Below are 21,590 nucleotides of genomic sequence, written 5' to 3' on the forward strand. Positions count from 1 at the left end.
TTAAGACTGAAGAGACATTTAACCACCTGTGGGATGCTAAGCTGTTGGTGTGCAGAACGGCCGGGTGAGGGCACTCTGACACAGCAGTGTTGGAGAACAGAAAACATCGGCCATTAAAAAAAAAAAAAAGGAACGGCTGCATCATAGGCTAAACTGAAAACAAGCCGTTATCTCATTAAAAATACACTTCATTTTTATACAGGGAATAAAAATAATAAGAAAAAAAACAAACCCAAAACTTATTTAGAGGATTTAAAGCACTTTTTGAGTCCTGAATAACATCAGTGACATCAAAAACTTAAAAGACCAATTTTAATTCCTAAAAACAACATACAGACATATTTTTCCCTACATAAGTAGTGCTGTGTTTTTATGTGGTGGCTATCCCTGTGTTTTACACACATAGTAAAGTCCCTCAGTCCTACAGACGATCAAGGGACTGGAACACTTCAGACAGTTTTGGACAACAGCTTTACTCAAGCTTCAAGTCTGAAAAGCAAACGCAAATAAAAAGATACGCTACATTTTAGTTCTAGCGTGTGCTTTTTTCAGGTATGCCTACATACTTTGCCTCAAACCCCTGAATTTCTTCCCACACTTCAAGAATGGTCTCACAGAATTTAGAAAAAGCCTCAGAATCTTCTAATTTTACAGGACTTTACCTTCACATCTGTATGGTACAGATTCCTTCACTCAGAGTGGACAATAAAACTAAATACTATGATTTACAGGAAGAGTTTTCTAAATATACATGACTTTTTTTTTTTCCTTTTTGTGCAAAAAGTCAGACTGAGGCTCCAAAAAACGTCCTCCCCTTAAGTCAGTGAAACCGTGTTAGTGTGGGTTGTTTGTTTTTTTTAATGGATTAGGAAGCTTACTAATTTAAAAGAAATAATTAAAAAATCAAGGTTCCTTAATAATCACGTCCAATAATTAAAAATATTGTCTTGGAATCTTCAAGCATACAAGAAGGAGTCATTTAATTCTTAAAAGATCACTGGTAGCAACGGAATTCATCTATACTCAATGATCTACTCTCTCAGTTCACCCAACTTAAGATGCTTTGCCAGTCAAGTTTTTACTCACAGCTAGAGAAATCTCTGGATCTTCATCAAATGAATCAGCATCACTATCTTCATCCTGGTAAATAGTCAGCTGATATACCTATAAAAATAAAGTATTGACGTAACTGGTTTTTGGCAATCAAAAAAACTATCAGATTTTTTTAATCTAACAATTTTCTGATACAGTTTTAATCAAATGTAGTAGGTAGCGCATATATGTTAATTCACATTAGCAAGTAACTCCAAAAATCTGATGGCTGGTTCAGGGGGGGGAAAAAAACCGCTGTTCATGATTTTAACACACAGTTTGAAGAAAAGTGTAGACTAGACAGATAGAAGGTACCACCTTCTAGAACAGAGGTGATCGCTTCCCCTCTGCTCAGCACTGGTGAGGCCACACCTGGAGCACAGTGTCCAGCTCTGGGCTCCCCAGTACGTGAGAGATATGGAGCTACTGGAGAGAGTCCAGAGAAGGGCCACCGAGATCACAAAGAGATCAGAGGAGCTCTCACAGGAGGAAAGGCTGAGAGACCTGGGACCCTTCAGCCTGAAGGGGAAGAGAAGGCTTGGGGGGCAGAGGCGGGTCTTACCAATGTGTATAAAAACATGAAAGGAGGGTGTAAAGCAGACAGAGCCAAGCTCCTTTCAGTGGTGTCCGGCAACAGGGCAAGAAGCAACTGGCACAAATTAAAACACAGGAGATTCTGTCTGAATGTCAGGAGACACTTTCTCACTGTGAGGGTGATCGAGCACTGACACAGGTGGCCCTGAGCAGCTGCGGAGCCTCCACCCTTGGAGATATTCAAGTCATTTGGACATGGCCCTGGGCAATCAGCTCTGCTTGTGCCGGGGGCTAGGGATGGATAAGACGACCTCCAGAGGCCCCTTCCAACCTCAACTGTTCTGCAATTCTCGACACTGCTGCTGGGAGCAGGGGCACACCTTAATCCTTTCTTCCTCTAAATCACTGCCTTATCTGAGGGTGCAGCTCCACAGCACTATAACCCAGCGTACATCAGTACAGTCAATCCCATTCAGCCTCTGAAATATCACAATCACGTATGTCCCTGGCGAATTCTGCCTCTGGTACTTACCCAATCTTGCCACGAGCTGATGCACCTCTTTAAAGTAACAGAAAACTAACCCAGAAAAAAAAAATTCCCACTTCATTCCTGACATTCCAGATATCTAGATCTCTTGAAAATTACAGTAATGACAATTTTACTGTCTTCCTGCGCCTAATGAAAATTTCTAAAATTGTGGTTCAGCAACTTTATGAAACGTTAATATTCATGGAGGCAAATGATTCAGAAATATCCCTTTGCAAACAGTTACTAGGAAAGCTTTCATTGAGTTATCAGAAGTGTTGTCAAAGCTCAACACATACTTCTATAATTAAAAATGTAGAGACAGACTCAAGTACACACGCTGCCACCGACTCCAACAGCTAGTGAGTGAAGTTAAACAGACAGACTTCTCCAGACTGTCAAGAGTCTGTTTCAGAGCCTGCAGAAAGCCTTAGCACTGTTCCGGTTACTGCCTGGTGGGTATATAATGGTGACCCAACTGCACAGGCATGTAACTTGATTTAATAAACAACTGGGTGCAGTTTGTGACATAGCACATGCAGTCCTGCAATAAACCTGAAGAGTTACTACTTCTTGTTGGAATCTCAACATGAAGTATTCCTGTAAGTTTCCTTCCCCCTCTCACCACCTCCCCAGGCAAAAAAACCCCGAACAAACCAAATATGTACCTCATCATCTTCATCTGTGAGCTCCTGTCCTTCTTCATTATGGCTATAATCTTCTGAATAAATAGACTCAACTTCAAACTCTACACTGAACTGGTCTGAAACAGAACTGTGGTCAAACCAATCAGAATTTTCGCTTAATGAACTGGCATCAAGATCCTGAAAAAAAAAGAGAAAGAAAGTACACATTCAACCTCACCAGTCCATATCCATGACCATTACTGTTAAAGATAGCTCATGAGATAAAACCACTCAGTTTAATTAGCTATGGAAGAAATGAGACCAGCTGCTGTTAGATAGAACGTCTTTTATGAGACAGACAAACCATCAGTAGGTAAAATAAAGCTAGACCTGAAAACCTTTTGTCAGCTCTGTAATATGAGGCTGCAGTCAACCTACAGCCAGCTTGAAGACTGCAGCTACTATTTCACAAAGGCTCTCCTAAAAAGTGAAAGAACACATGCCAGAAGATGCTGTCTTTTGGCTGCATGTCATTAAATTCTCTACTCTCATCAACTTTGTTAACCTTAATTTGAAACAGTGGCTAAACAATTACAGAATAGCAAAAGTGAAGATATAGTATTAGTTCTGTCAATTCAGAATACAGTATATGACTAGGAGTGCTGTTAGTTTAGCTCTTCATGACTTAACCTAACCACAGGTAATTTGCCTCAGTGTTTGCTGAAAACAATAAAAAACAGTAAAGGCTTAGAAAATGAATACAGCATATCATCAGGGCACTACTATGTACAGTTACCAAAGCTGTACTGGAACTACCAACTATTCTGAATTATGGAACGTCTGTGACTGCTTTTCTTCTCTTAGCATTTTAAGGAATGCTTATTTTAAAACACAAAATGTATCTGGCATTTTTTCAATACTGTGCCAAGCAGTAAGAATCTGTTTTTTAAAGAATATTCAAAGTTAATATTTAACAAAATTTCACTTTAGCTTTGTCAGCACATCTTTGAAAGACCCCACTCCACCCACACACCAACTTTTCTTTCAGCCTCTTTTCCTTCCTCAGACACCACTGAAGGCACTGCTGCTTTTAATCAAGAACATGATGTTTTAAGATGCATATTTGCACTTGTGGTATCTGCAAAATTTGTACCACAAAAAAAAAAATATTTTGACTTACAGGAATGGAAAGAGAATCTGTTGAATCACTGCTATTGCTTCTTTCATGGCACAGACCACTGACTACACACCATGAGAGACTTTCATCAAACGTCAACGAAATGCTGTCTGACTTGTGTCGTTTTCTTCTGTCACTACGCAGGTCATCTGAAGAATTTTCTTCTGGGCACATTCAAGAATTTTTATTACTCCAAAACCATCTATGCAATATGCCGTTTTGAATATTCTTAACAGAAGCTTAAAATATAATTTACATATATAGGAATTTAGGATGAATAAAGTCATTCAGCATTGTTTTATGGGGAAAAAAGTAAAGGCACCAAAAACTTTTTTAAGAAAGACACAGTAACACCAAGAAACATGAGAAGTGTGAAATATTCCTGAAGTCAGTATTTCAGGGGCTGGCTGTCCCCACTTGTCCCATCAGTACAGCTTGTAAATGGCAGTCTCCACATGCAGGAAATAAAATAACTGCAAATTTGGAAGCATTTTTACTCCCACTTCACACATGACACGTTAAAACCCCTCCTAATTTTAAGAAATACAGTTAGGATCTTGATTGTCCTAGCTCCCTCTACAGTCAGTAGACAGAAAGGCACTTTCAGAGGGCTGCTCAGTCCAACCCAGAATTTGCAGGGAGACAGAGCAACTAGCTCCCCAGGTCACATGCATACGAAGGACCTCACGCTAAGCAAGGTAAGTTCAAGTTTCAGATACCTCAACAAATTTATCAGTTAATAGTTGCACTACATGTAATTGTATTTACTCAGCAGGATTTTTGTAACAAACCTTTATGACTTTCACCACGCACTAGCAAGAAAACCTTCAAGGCATACTATGTAAAAATTGAACTCTGAAAGCTTTGCTTTTAGCTGTGCTTATTAAATATGCTTGGTTTGAAGGCAAAAAGACAATGCTTTTTAAATACATCACGTTTTGAAACAACCACCTACAGCAGCATAAGGAGTAGGGGGACAGCATTTTAGGGGTAGGCAAGTCAAAATTCAGCTCCACTGACTTTCAGAGTGTTCAGTAAGAAACTATTTTATTAAAAAAGGCATTGCAAAGTCAGTATAGAAGTGCAGCGGAGTGAAAACTCCCCAGGAGGCCTGACAACTTTGTTCAACAGACCTGGGTAAGAGCCTGCTGCCCCACTACAGGTGCCTTTTTGCACCCACCCTCTATTGCCCAGCTTCTCCCTTGCCTTGTAAAACACACCCTGACAATCCATGAGTCTTCAAGTCTTGAATCTTTCATTGTAAAAGAAAAGAGAACAAAACACTTGTACATACTTTGAGACTTCTCTTACTTTCCCTTGGTGCTTCTTGGCTCAGCCCCTCTCATTTCTTTTTCCGCCCTGAGAGCCCCACCAAATTTGGTGCCCCCAGGCCCAAGGGTTGCTCCTGTCCATCGTTGTCCTCATTTAGTTGTCATGGCTCCATGCTGTACTGATACTGTATCACCACAAGGTTTCTATACACTATATAAGCGGCTCCAAAGGAGCCGCTACCATCCCAATTTAACAAGAATAGTGGTTTAAAAGGAAGATTTCCTATAAATTAGAAAAAAAGTGTATATAAAAACACTATATTAAAAGAACTTTTAAGGTTGTAACAAACTAATAAACGGATGCAAAGACAAGAGTTAATCATCAAACCTACAATAAGTAAGCACAACACAGGACCTTATGTGCTCTGGGTCATGCCTAAATATTACAGGTTATGATGTTTAACCGAGACTTTCCATCCTTTCACCAGTTTTTGTTACAACATTAAAATGTTCTTTTAATTTAGTGCAAACCGCTCAGCAACACAGCACAGTTTTTGGACTGACTAACATAACAGTGGCCTATGATGAACACAAAAAAAAAATACTACAGAAAAGCTGAGGAACTGAAAAATGCTACCGAACAACTGAAGAAAAGGAAGTTCTATGCAGGGACAGAAGGCTATCACTGCCCAGGTAATTACAGCCACCAAGTCATGAGGTAACAGAAGTAACTGATGGAACAAACTAATCTATGAAATTCCACAGAATATTATTTAAGTAGAACTCTAGAGAACACTTCCAACATATCCAAAAGCATCCCATGTTACTACCAGACCTTTGACGTCTGCCACCAATTGAAACCCAATGAAAACTTGTTTTAGAAGGCAAACAAAAACGTAAAATTTTGTGGCTGTCTACAGAGGTAACTGAAATTAATTTGACTACATCAGTCTATTACAAACAAAAGTGTTCTCCTCATGAAGATAACACAGCTGATTAAGTCCTGCTGATCTGAACAAGTTTGAGATCTGTGGAACAAGTTATTCCATCATCTTACTAACAGTTCTAAAGGTCCAAATTGTAACGTGATACTGGAGCAATGCAAGGAATTGCGTATTTCTTCCAGACTGAACATTTTGTTTTAGATAAGCAGAGAAACATGAATAGTATTTGTCAGCATCTTTCAAAGTCAGTAAGGCAACAGAATGTACTTCTTTCCCTAAGTGGCCATGCTACTGGAAGCTCTGCATCATAAATCTGCACGTACCAGATTCACTGTGTGTTCTCCTCCTAGAAGACGTAGTTGGTCGGGAAGTCACGTTTGATGAAGTCTGCTTCTCATCTAACTCTTGCATAGTTTCCTGGTTAACAGAAATACTGAGTAAGCCTGAGCACGAATATGAAGTAAAAGGCTAGAATCAGCTAGTTGTATCTAAACCATTGACACTATCATACAACACTGAATAGAATTTACATCTCAGAACATTTATTTGGAGGAAAAAAGAAAAAAAAAAAAAATCACCGTAAGAACATTTTCTTCTTCAAGCTGAAATCTGGCATCATCCTCAGGTGTCTCAGCAAGCGTAGACTCTGAAACCAAACCAAACACTGTAACACAGCACAGCAGAAAGTCAATTTCAGGCTCAAAACCATTAGAATAAAAGCAAGGGAGAGAAGTTAACTGCGTGCACAGCATTTACAAAGTAAATTCTAAACTTAAAATCCAGATGTTTTGCAACAATGGAAAAAACAGCCCTGCCCCTTTGCTTTTCAGGTGTGTGCAGCACTTCCCCTGTAGCTTAGTTGAAGCGGTAAAGTTGGGAGGAAGAAGAAATCTCAACCACAGAATAGCTGAGAATTTTATTACAAATGCCTTCAAATGAAGGCTGTGCATTAGCTGGGATTCTGCAGGTATGAAAGAATATAGGCAGGAAATATTTTACACCTCTTCGTCTCCAAAGCTTATTTTACTAGCTATCATCTTATGGGAACACGGAATTAAAAAGACATTAACTGGAAGAAAAATTAACTGTGGTTAATTATATATGCTTACTATCAGACAGACACTGAATTAATAAACTATCTTTCGAGAATTTGAGAGGTAATTTAAGTTTGCAAACATAAAAATAAGGGATAATAAAGAGAGCATGTTTTGCACCTTCAGCAGCTGAACACTTGCCTTTAGGAAGAATCAGAAACAAAGGGTGTCTTAATATGGATTTAGAAGCCAATTTACAAAATGGCTTCCACTGTTTAACTTCTGGTTCACTCCTTGTATTACTCAGATATTACAGCTATATTGAGTAACAGCACTCCATTTATGGAGTGGCTACCCACAAAGTTACTGCAAAGCTACGTTTTTAAGTATAGAGATCTTTTATAACAGGACTCAAGTGTAGCTGAGGGTGAACAGTTCTAAATGTACTCCAGATTCAGTTTTGAAAACTAAAACAGAACACTAACAGAAAGAAAGAAAAACATTTGCAGTCACTTCAAGTTCAAGAAGCTAATTTTTCATATTAAAACTTTTTATGTTGTTGAGGGCTTTATCTGTAAGAAATACAAGCAAACAACTAATTTTTCAATTTAGTCCTCTTTGTGTTCAGCTCTGATTGTGCTTATTCTGGTTCTAGTCCAACAAAAATTACCCAAATGCTGTTCAGAATTTTTTTTTTCTCACCAAGAAGAAACAGTGTTTGCTTTGATTCACTATTTGTGATCGATCTGGACAGTAGTGTGTAAGGCCAAGTAGCTAATAATGGAGAGATCAATGTTATCTGATCACTACATGCAAGATGCCTATGTAAGTTGTATTTTTCCCTACTGCCATTTCCCCAAACAAAAGGGCCTCCCAAACTAGCTTACCTTGTTGATTGATTGCTATCAGATTTCTGGAAATCATTGAATATAGTCTCCTTAGATGGGGATAAAGAGAGAGATGTTGCAAGTTAGCTACATGTAATTATAAAAGAGAGCTTACCATCTTTGAAGATACAAAGAGTTAAAAAAGGCCATACGCATTATGTTCTCCATCATTTCACAACCAGACTCTCAGAAAAGAATCCCATTTTACCTGTGTTCTTTTACTGAAAAGCTTGTTACTCCAAATAAATCCCCCAGGAGATCATTTGCACAGTGTACAATATGTTGCTGTTTTTCATCATATAATTGTTTAGACATAATATATTGTCCAAGATAGAATATTACCTGTAAAACAAATGACATACAGACATTAAATACCGAGGTTCTGTTGTTTCAAGTTTAAGCGCAAGAGAAAACACATTAAATTCATTGAGATTTGCTCTCCTCACTTTGCCTAAACTCCCCTTGAGCTGCAACTTTCATCTGTCATTCCCCATGTACTCTGCTATTCTACGGACCACCAGATACTTTTGTTCAGATTTTGAGAAACTTGCTAAACACCACCTAACAAGTCAGCAGGACAATAAGAGTAGTATCTTGTCTCAATATCTTCTAGATAAGCTGTGAACTACACTGCCCCCCATTCACCCAAGACAAAAGAACGATCTATCTGTACTCACTGTAATCTACCTTTAGTGATTAAAAGTTCTCACCTCCTTCATAGTAAAAGTGTCCTTTTCTGCACCAGCTAACTTTAACAACTTCAACAATAGCGGCTTTGGTTTAACCTGTGTGGAGAAGAAGAAAAACAGTATGCACCAGCTGTTCACCAAACAAAACACTATACAGGTTGGCTTCCTCCTCCTGTATTAATCTGATATACAAACACACAACTACATTAAAACCTAACTGCATCCAAGTTTTTTACTTTGCAAATTTAAACTTAAAAGCAAATAACACAAACCCAATCATACTAAACTTCTCAAACACTGTACATCTTAGCTCAAATCCTCATCTTCCACTGGTACATACAGATTCCTCGATTTGAGCTACAGGATTCATCTGGTAGTTCCAAGGACAAGGCTGGGTCCTGGAGAATTCAGCTTCACTCCTTTGCTCCTTTACAACGACTCCCAAGGAGAAGGGAGGAAGGCAAACAAGACTTTTGTGACTGTCTGTCAGGTCCAGAGTGCAAGTCACAAACCAAAACACCGGTCCACCTCTTTCCTAGTCTCTTCCTGTGACAGTTTCTGGGACTGCGGTTTTGTATTTGCCAGCTGGGCTGCGTTACCTCTGAAGACTTTTTTTAGCTAGGATAAGCACACTCTGTCCTTTCCACTGTATTTCCACCACTCCCACCTCCGCAATGGCCTCCCACCCACCCACTGTGCCAGCAGAGTATATCTGCAGTCAGTCTATGACGATTTCTGAGGTAAGAGGAAAAGTTTAAAAAAAAAAAAAAAAAAAATCACTTCCCCCCGTCCCTTTTTTTTTCTTCTTGCCAGAGCAATGTCCTGATCCCATCCACTGCACTGTTCCACAAACAGCTGTGCCAGTACCAGTGCAGGAGATGAGAACAAGCTGCAGGGGCTGCCACAGCTGCAAAGAAAATGCCTGTGGAGCCAATGACGGTTCGCAGTGCAGTATATTCTAGTATTGCCACTTCAACAATAGCATAACCATTCTAAGAACAGGCTAATATTTAGCTATCCTAATATATTCCCTAAAATAAGAAAGAAATATTCTAGAAAAGAAACATTTTATAGGAAAGTATGAATAACATATCACAAGACAAGGAATAAATGCTTAAGGGAAGGGGGACCGGTTGAGATGGGACTTCCCTACATTCCATTTCAAGTATCTGCTAAAACCAACGTTAAGTTTTAATGCATTAACAAGAGATTAGTTGCAAGAATCGCACGTAATGAAAACAATAAACAAGCCTGTGGACACCATTAGAGGTCTATTCACCCCTTCCTAAGTGCTGAATTATTTAGAGCATGCAGCATATATTACACTTTCAAAAAGGAAGCAAACAGTAACTTATTCAACTACTAAGGACACCTGAGCATAGGAAGGCAAAGCACAGTTTCAGATCTCTGAATCCACAACTAGACTCAAGGGTTCAGATCCTTTTACTCCCCAGCCCTCTCTCCCCGACTCCTGCAAGTATGAAGTTCTTCTGCCCGGTAGCATCACATTATGGCAACTTAAAAAAAAAAGAATAAACAAATGGAAAAAACCACCAACTTTGACCAGTCTGCTGTTCTGTTACTTTGCTTTTCTGAAGTTCTGCTATCAGTCTACACTTTTAAGCTTTACCCTTCTACAAAAAATAATCCAGTTCAACTGTCATTGTACACACACCGTTTTTAACTCATATCTCAGATATAACACATATGTTTCCATCCTCAGCAAAACTTGCCTAGAAAACCAGGACAGTAGAACTGTCACTGTATGATGGAAAGCCTGGATATACAAAGCTATAAACACAAACGAAGACTCTTACTACAACTTGCTTATGAGTTCCAAGAGGAGGAAGTGAAAATGCCAAATTTGAAACCCTTCAGTTGTAATGACAAGATTATTTCACAGGCAGTGTACGTTTTGCACAAGAGAGGTCTTCCACAACTCTTCAGTTATGAACCGTTAAAAATTTTCCACCACAAAATACTTACTATGATTCAATCAGACCATAAGATCCCCCTTTTTTTTTTTTTTTGAAAGAAAGCAACCTGACCATCAGAGGTCTCCAGGAAACAGAGTCTAGACCTAAACCATCAGCCTCAACTCTCACCCACGAATGAGAAAGATTTCCTTCAGAATTACAGAATCAAAGAGACCATCTTCACCGGATTTCCTGGCTTCTCTCTAACCATCGCTCGCTGAGCAAAGCTGCCCTTCTGAATTAGCAGGTAAAAACTCTGCAAAAAGCATGAAAAACTGGCACGTCCAACGGAGCTACTGACCAGCGCCTCTTGCTCCGAAGCGGTGACAGAAGAGGCATCCGTAAGGGAGGACATCTTGGTATTGCACATTTGCCTGCAATTAAGGAGAGAACAACCTCAAAACGTGGAACACAGCTACACAACCCGGGTTTCCCCCTCCCCCGCACAGAGACACCCCGGGGAGGGGGGGGGGGGAGCAGCGCGGTGTCTGCAGCCGCCCCCCCCCGGCGGTGCCCGCTCACCTCGTCCAACCCAGACGCCGGGCTCCGGCTGCGGGTTATCCGGGCCGAGTCAGGCCGGGCTGGGCCCTTATATAGCGCTGCCAAGAGGAGGCAAGTCGGGGCTTAGCTCCTCCGCCGGCCGCGGCCCGACATGCCTGAGCATGACCGGCGGCGCTGCCGAGTCACGGCGGCGGGGGAGGAGGACGAGGAGAAGGGGGGGGGGGGGGGCGACGCTGACTCACCGCGCCCGTCAGAAGCGGCGGCGGCGGCGGGGGGGGGGGAACACGACGACGGCGTCGTCGTGGAGAAACAGCCCCGTCTCCGCGCCCCTTGTCCCCGTCCTCCCTCGCCTCAGCGCCGCGCCCCGAGCGAACGCCCCGCCGTGCGGCAGCCGCCCCTCCCCCAGCACCCGGGCCCACTGCGCGCCAAAAGCGAGCTCCCAGCGACACCCCAGCCGCCCACCCACCCAGCGAACCGGGATCCCCACGCACCACCAGCCGCTCCCGCTCCGCTGCCCGGCGGGCGGAGGAACCGGGGAGGGCCCCTAACACGCCGCAGCGCCCTCCGCGCCCAACGCCGCCATTTTGAGCGGCGCGGCTCGGCGGGTTTCCCCTAAGCGCCCCCTAACGGGCTCGGGGCAACGGCCTGCGCCGCGCCGCGCCGCGCGGACCCTGAGGCGGCGGCTCCTCTCACACCAGGCGGCTGCGAGCGACCGACCGACCCCGGGGCTTTAGGGGATGGAGAGGCAGAGCCCGGGCCCGCGGCGTCGGGCGGAACAGAAAAGCCGGCGCCCGGGCTGAGGGGGGAAGGCCTGGCAGCAGCGAGAGGGGCTGGTCAGACCCGCGGCAGGCGGGGGTGGGGGCCGGAGGGAAGCGGGACGGCCGGCCTGTGCTTTGCCGGCGGCTTTTTGTTGTCTGCGTCGCTCTTCTTTCTTGTCCGTCGTCCGTTTTACCCCCCTCCCGACCGTGTTTACGGCCGCTCCGCAAAAACTGTCGGGTTGTGGCAAACAAAACACGTTGTGGCTTGTGGAAGCGAAGCGGTGAGGAGACGGAACTGGAAGAGCAGGCCTTGTTGCTAACAGCGAGCCCAAAAGAGTATGAACGTTCCCTACAGAGCCCCACTTCACTAAAAATCTGAAAAAAAACTTGCGTTGATGTCGAACATCTCTCGGGCTTCACCTCGGACACATGTGGTGCTGAGGTGCAGCTCTGCTTGCGCGGGGCGAGGCCATGCAGCCCCCGCTGTTGGCAGCTCTCTGGACCCCCGCTTCGTGGGCGCCGCGTCCAAAATGTAAGACCTTGTTTGGGATTAAAGAGCTTTAAGGCTTCTGATGGCAACCTTGTGCTTCTGTAAATCCAGCTGCAGCATGTTAGTGACAGAAAACTTCATTATGTCAATTTATTTTGAGGTTAATAATGGCAGAGACCCTTGCTTATAGTCCACATAAATTCAGGGACACAGTAGTAAAAGTGCTGGTTGCCTGGCTTATAGGTAATGACACCTTTGGATACTAGTTTGATTTGCAATGCTCATTTGTGCCCTTTAAGTTGTTTTTCCACTGATCTTTAGGAGAGGAAACGAGGAGATAACTTTACATCCAAAGAGAATTGGAGGCTGTCATACTGTCCTATATGCCTGTCATCTCCCATTCTATACTTTTGAATATCTTTTAAGTGTAGGGCATTTGGAAGTATGTTATTTTGATAGGTACTAATTGCTACACTTCAACTAGAACTGGTTAGTTTTTAGTCCGACTCCCTTTTCTAATTCGCAGGTTTTTTCTTTTGCCCATGGTGACATTTTAAAATCATATTTGAATAGTGAAAAGACTTGTTAGAGAACATGAGTGCTGCAGATAGTGTTTAAAGATACGCTACAGCAGAGTGAGAGCATAATGCTAATTTTCCATGACAACTAACTTGTCCAAACAGGCAGTGGATAACTGCCTGGACTTGTCCGTTGGCCAAATATAGATTCTCAGCAACCATGTCACCTTGTAAAAATTCCAGCAGTGGTTTAAATCTAGATATGTGTGTGATGACGGATTTTCAAGACGAGCTTGTTATCCCTGTTGAGCATAAAGCTCAAGGTCTAGCGGGGGACAGAGGAGAGGCTGCCAGAATTTTGCAAAGCATGCTCACCTCCTGTTAGCACTGGAATTTCAAGGCAAACAGAAATCTGGTTTAAGTGGAATGTCTTGCCACAGGCCAAGTCAGATAGCTGCTTATTTTCACCCAGTACCCCAATTGCTGAGATCCTTAACTAGCTAGCTTGCTTCATCATTAGGGGAAAATTCCATCTACACAAAAATGCAAGAGGAGAGAAACGAATGGCTACACTCAGTTGACGTAACACTGAACAGCGGTATTATCGATACTCAGTCTTGTCCTGATGTGGCATGAAAACTATTTAACTCCAATACAAAATGCATTTTACTGAGCTGAAGCAAAACAAAACCAGAGCATTTATGTAGTTCTCCCAAAAATATATCACATTGTTAAGCCTAGTCTTAAGCATGGTATCATTTTGCTAAGGCTGTGTGGAAATTAAGGTGCTTTTTAAATTAACAACAAATTTTCTACAGTCCAAGACTTGCCACACTGGTAAATAGGACCTTCTTTTTCCACTTCTCAACCAATAAACATCTTGTGACCAATGACTTACTTTGAGATTAAATTGGGATTCTTTACATAATAACTTCCCTTACCGATTCATTAACTGCTAAAGATAAAACCAAACAGTTTCTGTCTAGAACTTTTATCTGTCTTCAAGGACAATCTCTCTTCTCAGACAGACTAATCTCAAGTAAGGGGAGGCTGTGAGCAGGTAAAATACGCTGTCTGTGCTTGCTTGGGGAGATAGGAGGGTATTTTCTGACACGCAGTGCTGCACTACTTCTGTCTTGTTTGCCACTAGTTTGTCACCAATACAGCACATGCTATGTCATCAACATGCATAATTATTTTCTTATGCTTGATAATTCAGGACAAATATAATTAAAAAGTTTTACTTGAAGGGTGAGTAATAAGCTTGTATAGTTATGAGAGCTGATTTCCCCACTATTTCAAGGTCGTAAAAAGAAAAGGAGACATCGCTATGGCAAGACCCCACCTGTGTATTTTATTTATAATGCTACAGAAAATATCTGGAGCAGATGCAGCCCAGCTGCCTTAACTGGAGATACTCACTTTACATTGTGGTTAACTAACATGGTATGAGACCCTTTTTAATATAAATTCAGATTCAAATTGTAGACATTTCATTGTTTAATGCTTGCAAGCTAAATTCTTTTCTGAGGTGCATCTGGTCTACCTATAGGCACATATGCCAGAGGAAGGATGGGTCGCTGTGCTGCAGGGGTGCCCAACTCAAGTGAGCGATGGATGGACCATTAAAGACTTCAATTTCAGATTTTAGTTCCTCACTATCATTCTTCCCCCCCCCCCAACCTAGTCAGCATCCAGCATATAGATGACATGGTCCGAAGTTCCCAGATGCTCATCAGAGGCAAGGGTGGCCAGGGTTTGTCAGGTCTCATCTCCAACCCATTTGCTGCTTCTTGGCTATCAGATAGGTTAACCTCACATGCTGTCTATCGACTGCTCCCAGACAAAAAAAAAAAAAAATTCAAAAAAAGCCTCTGGGGCCTTACATTGTGCTGATGTATCCTTTCCAAAGCCTCAGACTGCATCTCTATTAGTGTGACACAAAGCTGTGATCAGTCATGTGCTGCACATTGTCAGGCACCGCAGGATAAGAGGACAGAGGAAAAAGGATGGTGTGTGTGGCTTAATGGGGCTTTCTGCCAGTTGTCTGCTGCAGCCGTGACCCCGCATGCCAGACAGTGGGTCAGTACACTTCTGTACAAATACAAGAGAAAGAATTTTGTTGTTGTCTTGACATTCCTGTTTTGTTGTGTAAGAAAAAGCACATTGATAAGAAATCCTCATGCCAGTAATAGCGTACTCGGCTCAGAGAACTTACACTTCATAAGCTAAGACCTGTCCCAATGGAGAGGTCTGTCAGTACCACCACCAGAAACTTCTTGCTATAAATGACACCCAAATTCTACTAAATGAAAAGGGGACACAGCCTTCCTGGGGCCAGTTTTGAACAGGCAGTAATGACAAGCAGGAATCAAAAGCAAGGCTCGTAGCAGCAGTGGGGACCCAAAGACCACACGCCATGCTATTGCAGCTATTTAACAGGGAACGCTAAGCTGTACTTTGCTGTTAAACTTGTGTCTTTCTGGTGCACAGGAGCTGTGTCTTTGAGCTGCCCAGGGCTGCACCGCCCTTCCCAACAGCCCCAGCTGCTCTGCGGACTGGGTGGCATGGCAGGCGTTCTGCAGCTTCACCTGTGTGCGCACCTTGGGCTCAACTACCTGCGGAATTTTACGGGTGTTTTCGATAGGAGAGTGGCAGTTACCTATGTTTCCATAACTCCAGATGCAACCTCGTTTATTTTTTAAAATGTAAAATCGCCTCAGGTGGACTGGCAAAGATGGTCTCAGACAAAATGTTTTTCTAGCAGCTGTTCACGAGCTCCTACCTCCCTCCTGCAGGCATTCAGTTCAGGTGCGCCCTGCTCTTGCAAGCGTTAACTACAAGCTGCTTCAAAACCACCTGGAGCTGGAACAATCCCACATCAGAAGACAGAAGTTTTTCTGCTTTTGTTTAGTGGGCGTACTCATTCCTTCATGCATCTGGGAGACATTGGCAGTCTGTCTGCCCAAATCTGATTCTGATTTGGTAGCAGCTCAATCAGCCACAAGCAAAATAAAACAATAGTGTATGCCTTCTGAAGGGAGGCCAACTGGCAAAAATGTAAATCAGTTATCTTGAACTTCTGCTTAGAAGTGCTCAGTATCTAACAGGGAATTAAAGGTTTGGGTGGGTTTTTTCCCCATCTCGTTTTCTGTTTAGTCCTCGCTTTTGGAGCTCATGAGGTGATTCTAAAGAACTGAAAGGGAAAAATCTCAGGAAAAGGCTCTTCTTACTCCCAGTACTTTTGGTTAGGAACACCACTGAGTGAAGAAACAAAGAAACGTGTTTTAATTCTACTCTTGTTAAGCAGGGGTGAAGTATGTTGCTAGATTGTGACCATTTCCTGCTTTACTAATCTGTAGCTGTGAAAAGGAAATAATCCAGTGATCTCTCCTTTTGTAGGAGTACTTGATTGCATGTAATTAGATCAGAGAAAGCCTCATTTTAACAATGGTCATCTGCCTTGTTTAAGCAAACCAGGATGACCCCTGTTCAGTTTAGAACTGTTCTATTAATCCAGTGTTCATTTGTCATTCAAATGTACTATTCCGTCTAGCACAAAATATTTTTCTGTTACAGGGAGGGGCTCAGAAGGGTGTGTGGGTTGTGTACAGGCTAACAGGTCTCATGTGGAGGACGGAGATGTCTGACTTCAGAAGCTCTTGAGGAAACACTCTGAAATGTATTCACAAAACACATTTCTGTTCCAGGGAGGGGCTCAGAAGGGTGTATGGGGTGTGTACAGGCTAACAGGACTCATGTGGAGGACCGAGATGTCTTTCAGAAGCTCTTGAGGAAACACTCTGAAATATATTCAGGGACAACCTAGATCTAGGAGAGGCTGAGAGCAAACATAGCATGCAATCCAAATCCAGTCTGTTTGGGATGCCATGTATGGACAGAACTACAGCTGATGATGAGGTCAGGCCTGAAGTACTGTTAAAGTCAGGCTGCAGTTTGGGTTAGCGATGAGGAAGACAAAGAAATGGTTTTAACTGACTGGCTGTTACTTAAACTTTGTTACTAACAACAAAACCCAGCAAGGTGTTCTATTACACAAGCAGCTTAACTCAGACCCCTTCTGTGCATCTGATCATGTATCTCCTAGAATTGTCCCAGCCTTGCTAAACCCATTTGTCAACATCTGCCCAGCATGCTTCCATGCTTGCTTTCTAGCTGCCTGTTATACAAGGAATATAACCTTTATTTTGGACCACAAAGTCTCTATAACATCCTCCCTTGCAGACCTTCTTGTGGTCTGCTCCACAATTTAATGTTTGGTCGATTCAGTCTTACTGACTGGTGTATGATTTTACTTGATGCAGAATGAGATATCCATTCCTGAGAAAAGCCTCAGGACTCTACTTTTGTTAATACGATTGATTTTGCTGCTGAATTACAAAGTCACCTTTCTGCTGGTATCAAATGGCTCTCTACTTTTGGGAGCGTAGCTTTGTCAGTACAGCTTTTAACATACAGCTTGCAGCTTGTGCAGTTAAAACAACAATGCTAGTAGCCAGACAAGTTGTTTGGAGCATTTGCTAGAAGCATTACTAGTGTCTGGGATAGGCTCGACTTGAAACCTTGAACGTTAATTTGAGTAGTTTCCCTCCAAGAATTCCTTGCCATCACAAACAGGGCTATGTTACCAATCTTGGGTGTATCTTCCAAAGCCCGCTTTGGAAGTGGATTTGCTGAGGAGAGGAGTTTCCTTGAGATTAAATCTCCCCCAAATCAGGCATGGATCCATATACCTCCTGAAATAAACTGATGTACCTTGCTAAGTCATCCTTCTGAAGAGCCACGTTACTTTCCTGGCTACCCAGTCTGTGTTTATCTATATGCCTCTCTTGATTCAGATGGGTCCTGATCATATGTTGCCTCACCACCTAGTAGTTCACATGCAACTACTTGTTGCCAAGCAAGAAAAGGTTTTTACTGTGTCCAGTTGCCTGCCTGTGAATTAGTACTTGTTTAAACACAGACATGAAACAGCATCTAAGTAAGGAACACATTCATGCCACTGAAACAGAAAGGTTCTCTCTGTGGACTGAGGGAATAGTGACATGAACACAACGTATGGGAGGGAACTGGTGCAGTTTTACTAGGAGGGGGGCTGTATCTGTGCTAGTTCTGTCATCTTTCAGTGACTATAGTGATACGGACTTTTCTGACCAATATACAAAACTGACATTTCGTTGATCTGGTGAAGCCCATAAACTCCGATGTTCACAGAAGGCCTGGAGCATCCTGAATCACAGTCAGCAAATCAACCCAAACTCCACTTGAGAGCCAAACCAAGAAGAGGAGTGAATCCATGGGCTCCTAATAATGAGTTTGCATGCACCGCATTGCTTTCTTTGTAAACAAGCAAACCCAAATCACTGCTGTTGTGGTTTAACCCCAGCCAGCAATAAAGCACCAAGCAGCTGCTCACTTACTCCCCCCCGCCCCAGTGGGATGGGGGAGACAATTGGAAGGAAAAAGGTAAAACTCATGGGTTGAGATAAGAACAGTTTAATAGAACAGAAAGGAAGAAACTAATAATGATAATAATAACAATAATAAAATTACAATAATAATAAAAGGATTGGAATATACAAAACAAGTGATGCATAATGCAATTACTCACCACTCGCCGACCGACGCCCAGTTAGTTCCCGAGCAGCGGATCCCCCCCAGGCCAACACCCCCCCCCCCCCAGTTTATATACTGGGCATGACATCACATGGTATGGAATACCCCTGTGGCCAGTTGGGGTCAGCTGTCCTGGCTGTGTCCCCTCCCAACTCCTTGTGCCCCTCCAGCCGTCTTGCTGGCTGGGCATGAGAAGCTGAAAAACCCTTGACTTGGTATAAACACGGCTGAGCAACAACTGAAAACATCAGTGTGTTATCAACATTCTTCTCATACTGAACCCAAAACATAACACTGTACTGGCTACTAGAAAGAAAATTAACTCTATCCCAGACGAAACCAGGACAACTGCATAACTTTATGTCCAGACAGTGGTTATTCAATCCTCTTGCCCTTCTGCTTCAAAATGGTGGCTGTATTTGGTCTGACAGAAAGACTCTCTTATGGGAAAGAAACAGAAGAAAAAGGCAGGTTTTCTAGATCAAGAGCTAGTGCATATATGCAGAAGAACGACAAGCTGGCGGAGTAGAAAATAAATTCACCAATGACTCCCAGACAGCTACAAACTTATACGAAGTTTTCCTTTTACTTAGCTGGCAAAGTAGTCTGAGAGACAGTGCTTTGCATCTCAAGCATATTGAGCTTTACACAGAAAACAGGCTATACTAGAGGGGCAGTCACCTTGAAGCAATGGTCTTGTGATCTTTTAAGTTTGCATAGCATAATGAATATGCAGTGAAGTTGGTTTTTTTTAATTATTTATTATGTTTCCAGTGGTATATTAGTGTTCTGATTTAAAAAAAGATCCAAAGGGAAGGAGATTTATATATGACATATACAGAAAGCCTACTTATGATGTAGTTGTAGTGGGCCACACATTATACTTTCATCTTGAGTGATCTTTTCCCAGATTTCTTCTTCTAGCAGTAGCTGGAATCGGAGGGTTTAGATTTCTGAAATATCTCAGAACTTGCACCCTTCATTTTTATTTATGGCTGGTTGTGTGATTTATTTCCTCCAGCCCACATGTGTAGCTCTTCTGTACTTGCACCTCCACAAAGAACGTAACTAGTCATCTTGCTATCCATTGGCAGTAACCTGGCAGGACTGCCAAAGTACCTTATCAATATGACATAATCATATTAATGAATGTTAAGGATGTGATAAAAGCTGTTTATTCACTGATGTTCTTAATGGTCCTGTTTGACCTGTTCCTTCCATTGATCCTGAAGGTTTGTCCCTTGCTCTCAGAAAGGCTACCTAAAACATGGAAAGCAGCTATTTAGCTTCAGCATTTAGGCTCCATCTGTGCATCAGTTGTATCAATTTCCCATTCTGCAGCAACTCACAGTTCATCTTACAGTTCTTTTTTCCTATTCAGATGTCTGGCAAGAAAGGGCTGGGGAAGTAGGGACTAAACCTCATCTCCCAGAATTAGTGGACTACTACTGTCAAGGGAGACCAAAGCAGGAAATATTTCTGTGCTGTAACAGAACAGGCAAATGTCCCTAAAGATCTTGGAGATCTAAAGATCTCTGCAAAAATTATTTGTCCTTCAAAGGCAATCTACTATAGAGAAAAGCCTTCTGTGGAAGACCTGTAAGAGGAGGTGCAAGGGGTTAAGCACAAGCACGCAGGTCCTTCCAAAGGCCTGGACAACTTTCGGGAGCAGAGCTGGCTAAGGAGATAGCTGGGTGTTCCTGGGAGGAGTTCTGTGACCCAGGGAGATACAGCAGGGAGTTCTGCTGCAACAGCCTTCATGATTCATCTGCTTGTGCCAAGCTGGGTGCCAAGGCCCTGGAACATGACAGTCACAGAGATCAAGGGGAAAGCTCTCATACATGTTTTCCACTCTCACAGCTGCAGTGAGAAATGCTAAGAAAGTGGGATTTTTGGCATTCTGGAGTTCAGGTGCCAGACACTGGTTGGGACGACCAGCACTGTCTTGAGCTTCTTTTTTTACATTCACCTCTGAATTTCTCCACTTTGTCCCCTATGGTATTTTTCTCCCAGTATTTACACATTCTTTGTCTCCTTCTCCCCTCCATGTCATTGCTGCTTTTCAGATTTTGTTAATATTTCCACGGTATATTTAATAAATATACTCTCTAGACATATATGAAAAAACAAAAAAATAGTTTCATACAAAGACCTTGCAAACTATTCTGCAAGTACTCTTACATGTCCTAATTTTTGGCAATTACATGTGAAAATGTTTGTAGAATTGGATCAATAAAGAAGCATATAGCAAGAGGGTTTACTCCTTTTTTTAAAGTGTTTTAGTATCCATATATTTAATACCCTGCCTTTCTTATTTTAGAGCTTTAGTTCTTCATAGCTGCCACCTGAAAGCCAGCTGGTACTGGTTTCTACTACGTGGCATGTTTTAGCCTGAGGAGGATTCGGATGGGTCCAGCTGCACTAGAGAAACTTGTTCAAGGCAGGTAGTTTTTGTCCCTGACTTGTTTTTATTACCATAATAATTTTTTTTTTTTTACTAAATATGAAACAGGAAAAGCATGGGGAATCCCCCACCCCAACCGCCCTACAAATTGAAACCTCTTTCTAAGTACTGGTTGGCAATACAGATAAGGATGACATCCACAGTCTTTATCAGGAAGCCAAGGTTTGGAGAGAGAGAGAGAAAGTATTACTCCAAATGGTATATGAATTTTTGAAGGATGTATGTACCATTAAGCTTGTTTTTCTGCCACCTCCCCTGGTCTGACAGACATTAATTACCTCTGTTTACAAGCCTTTAGCCTTAGACCATGCTGGCTCTGTAAGGAGGCTTGTCCGTGAAGGTTTGTTGCTGATCGTGCCATCTGGTGGAGAAAAGTTTTTTTTCCATCTACAGCACGCAAAGAAAGGCTCTTAGAAATAGAGGGACAAAACTTGCACAAACCCACTGATGCCACTGGAAAAGCAGG

General features: G+C 42.4%; 1 protein-coding gene across 4 annotated transcripts in view; it reads right to left on the minus strand.

The window, feature by feature from the left end:
* Nucleotides 1-21,590, minus strand: part of MDM2 (MDM2 proto-oncogene) — a 114,308-nt gene that overhangs the window by 6,669 nt on the left and 86,049 nt on the right. The window contains exons 1-11 of one of the 4 annotated variants that reach the window (XM_069773375.1): nt 11,749-11,822; nt 11,279-11,355; nt 11,058-11,130; nt 8,802-8,876; nt 8,300-8,433; nt 8,092-8,141; nt 6,749-6,816; nt 6,494-6,587; nt 3,959-4,119; nt 2,821-2,976; nt 1,087-1,164 (exon numbers count right to left, since the gene is read on the minus strand). In XM_069773375.1, the coding sequence (XP_069629476.1) occupies nt 1,087-1,164; nt 2,821-2,976; nt 3,959-4,119; nt 6,494-6,587; nt 6,749-6,816; nt 8,092-8,141; nt 8,300-8,433; nt 8,802-8,876; nt 11,058-11,126 (885 nt within the window). In that variant the 5' untranslated portion in view covers nt 11,127-11,130; nt 11,279-11,355; nt 11,749-11,822. Of the gene's footprint in view, nt 1-1,086; nt 1,165-2,820; nt 2,977-3,958; nt 4,120-6,493; nt 6,588-6,748; nt 6,817-8,091; nt 8,142-8,299; nt 8,434-8,801; nt 8,877-11,057; nt 11,153-11,278; nt 11,356-11,748; nt 11,887-21,590 lie in introns of those variants that run through there. The other 3 variants (XM_069773377.1, XM_069773374.1, XM_069773376.1) reach the window with 3 other exon arrangements.

This window comes from Haliaeetus albicilla, chromosome 28 (assembly GCF_947461875.1).
Source record: "Haliaeetus albicilla chromosome 28, bHalAlb1.1, whole genome shotgun sequence".
Taxonomy (NCBI): domain Eukaryota; kingdom Metazoa; phylum Chordata; class Aves; order Accipitriformes; family Accipitridae; genus Haliaeetus; species Haliaeetus albicilla.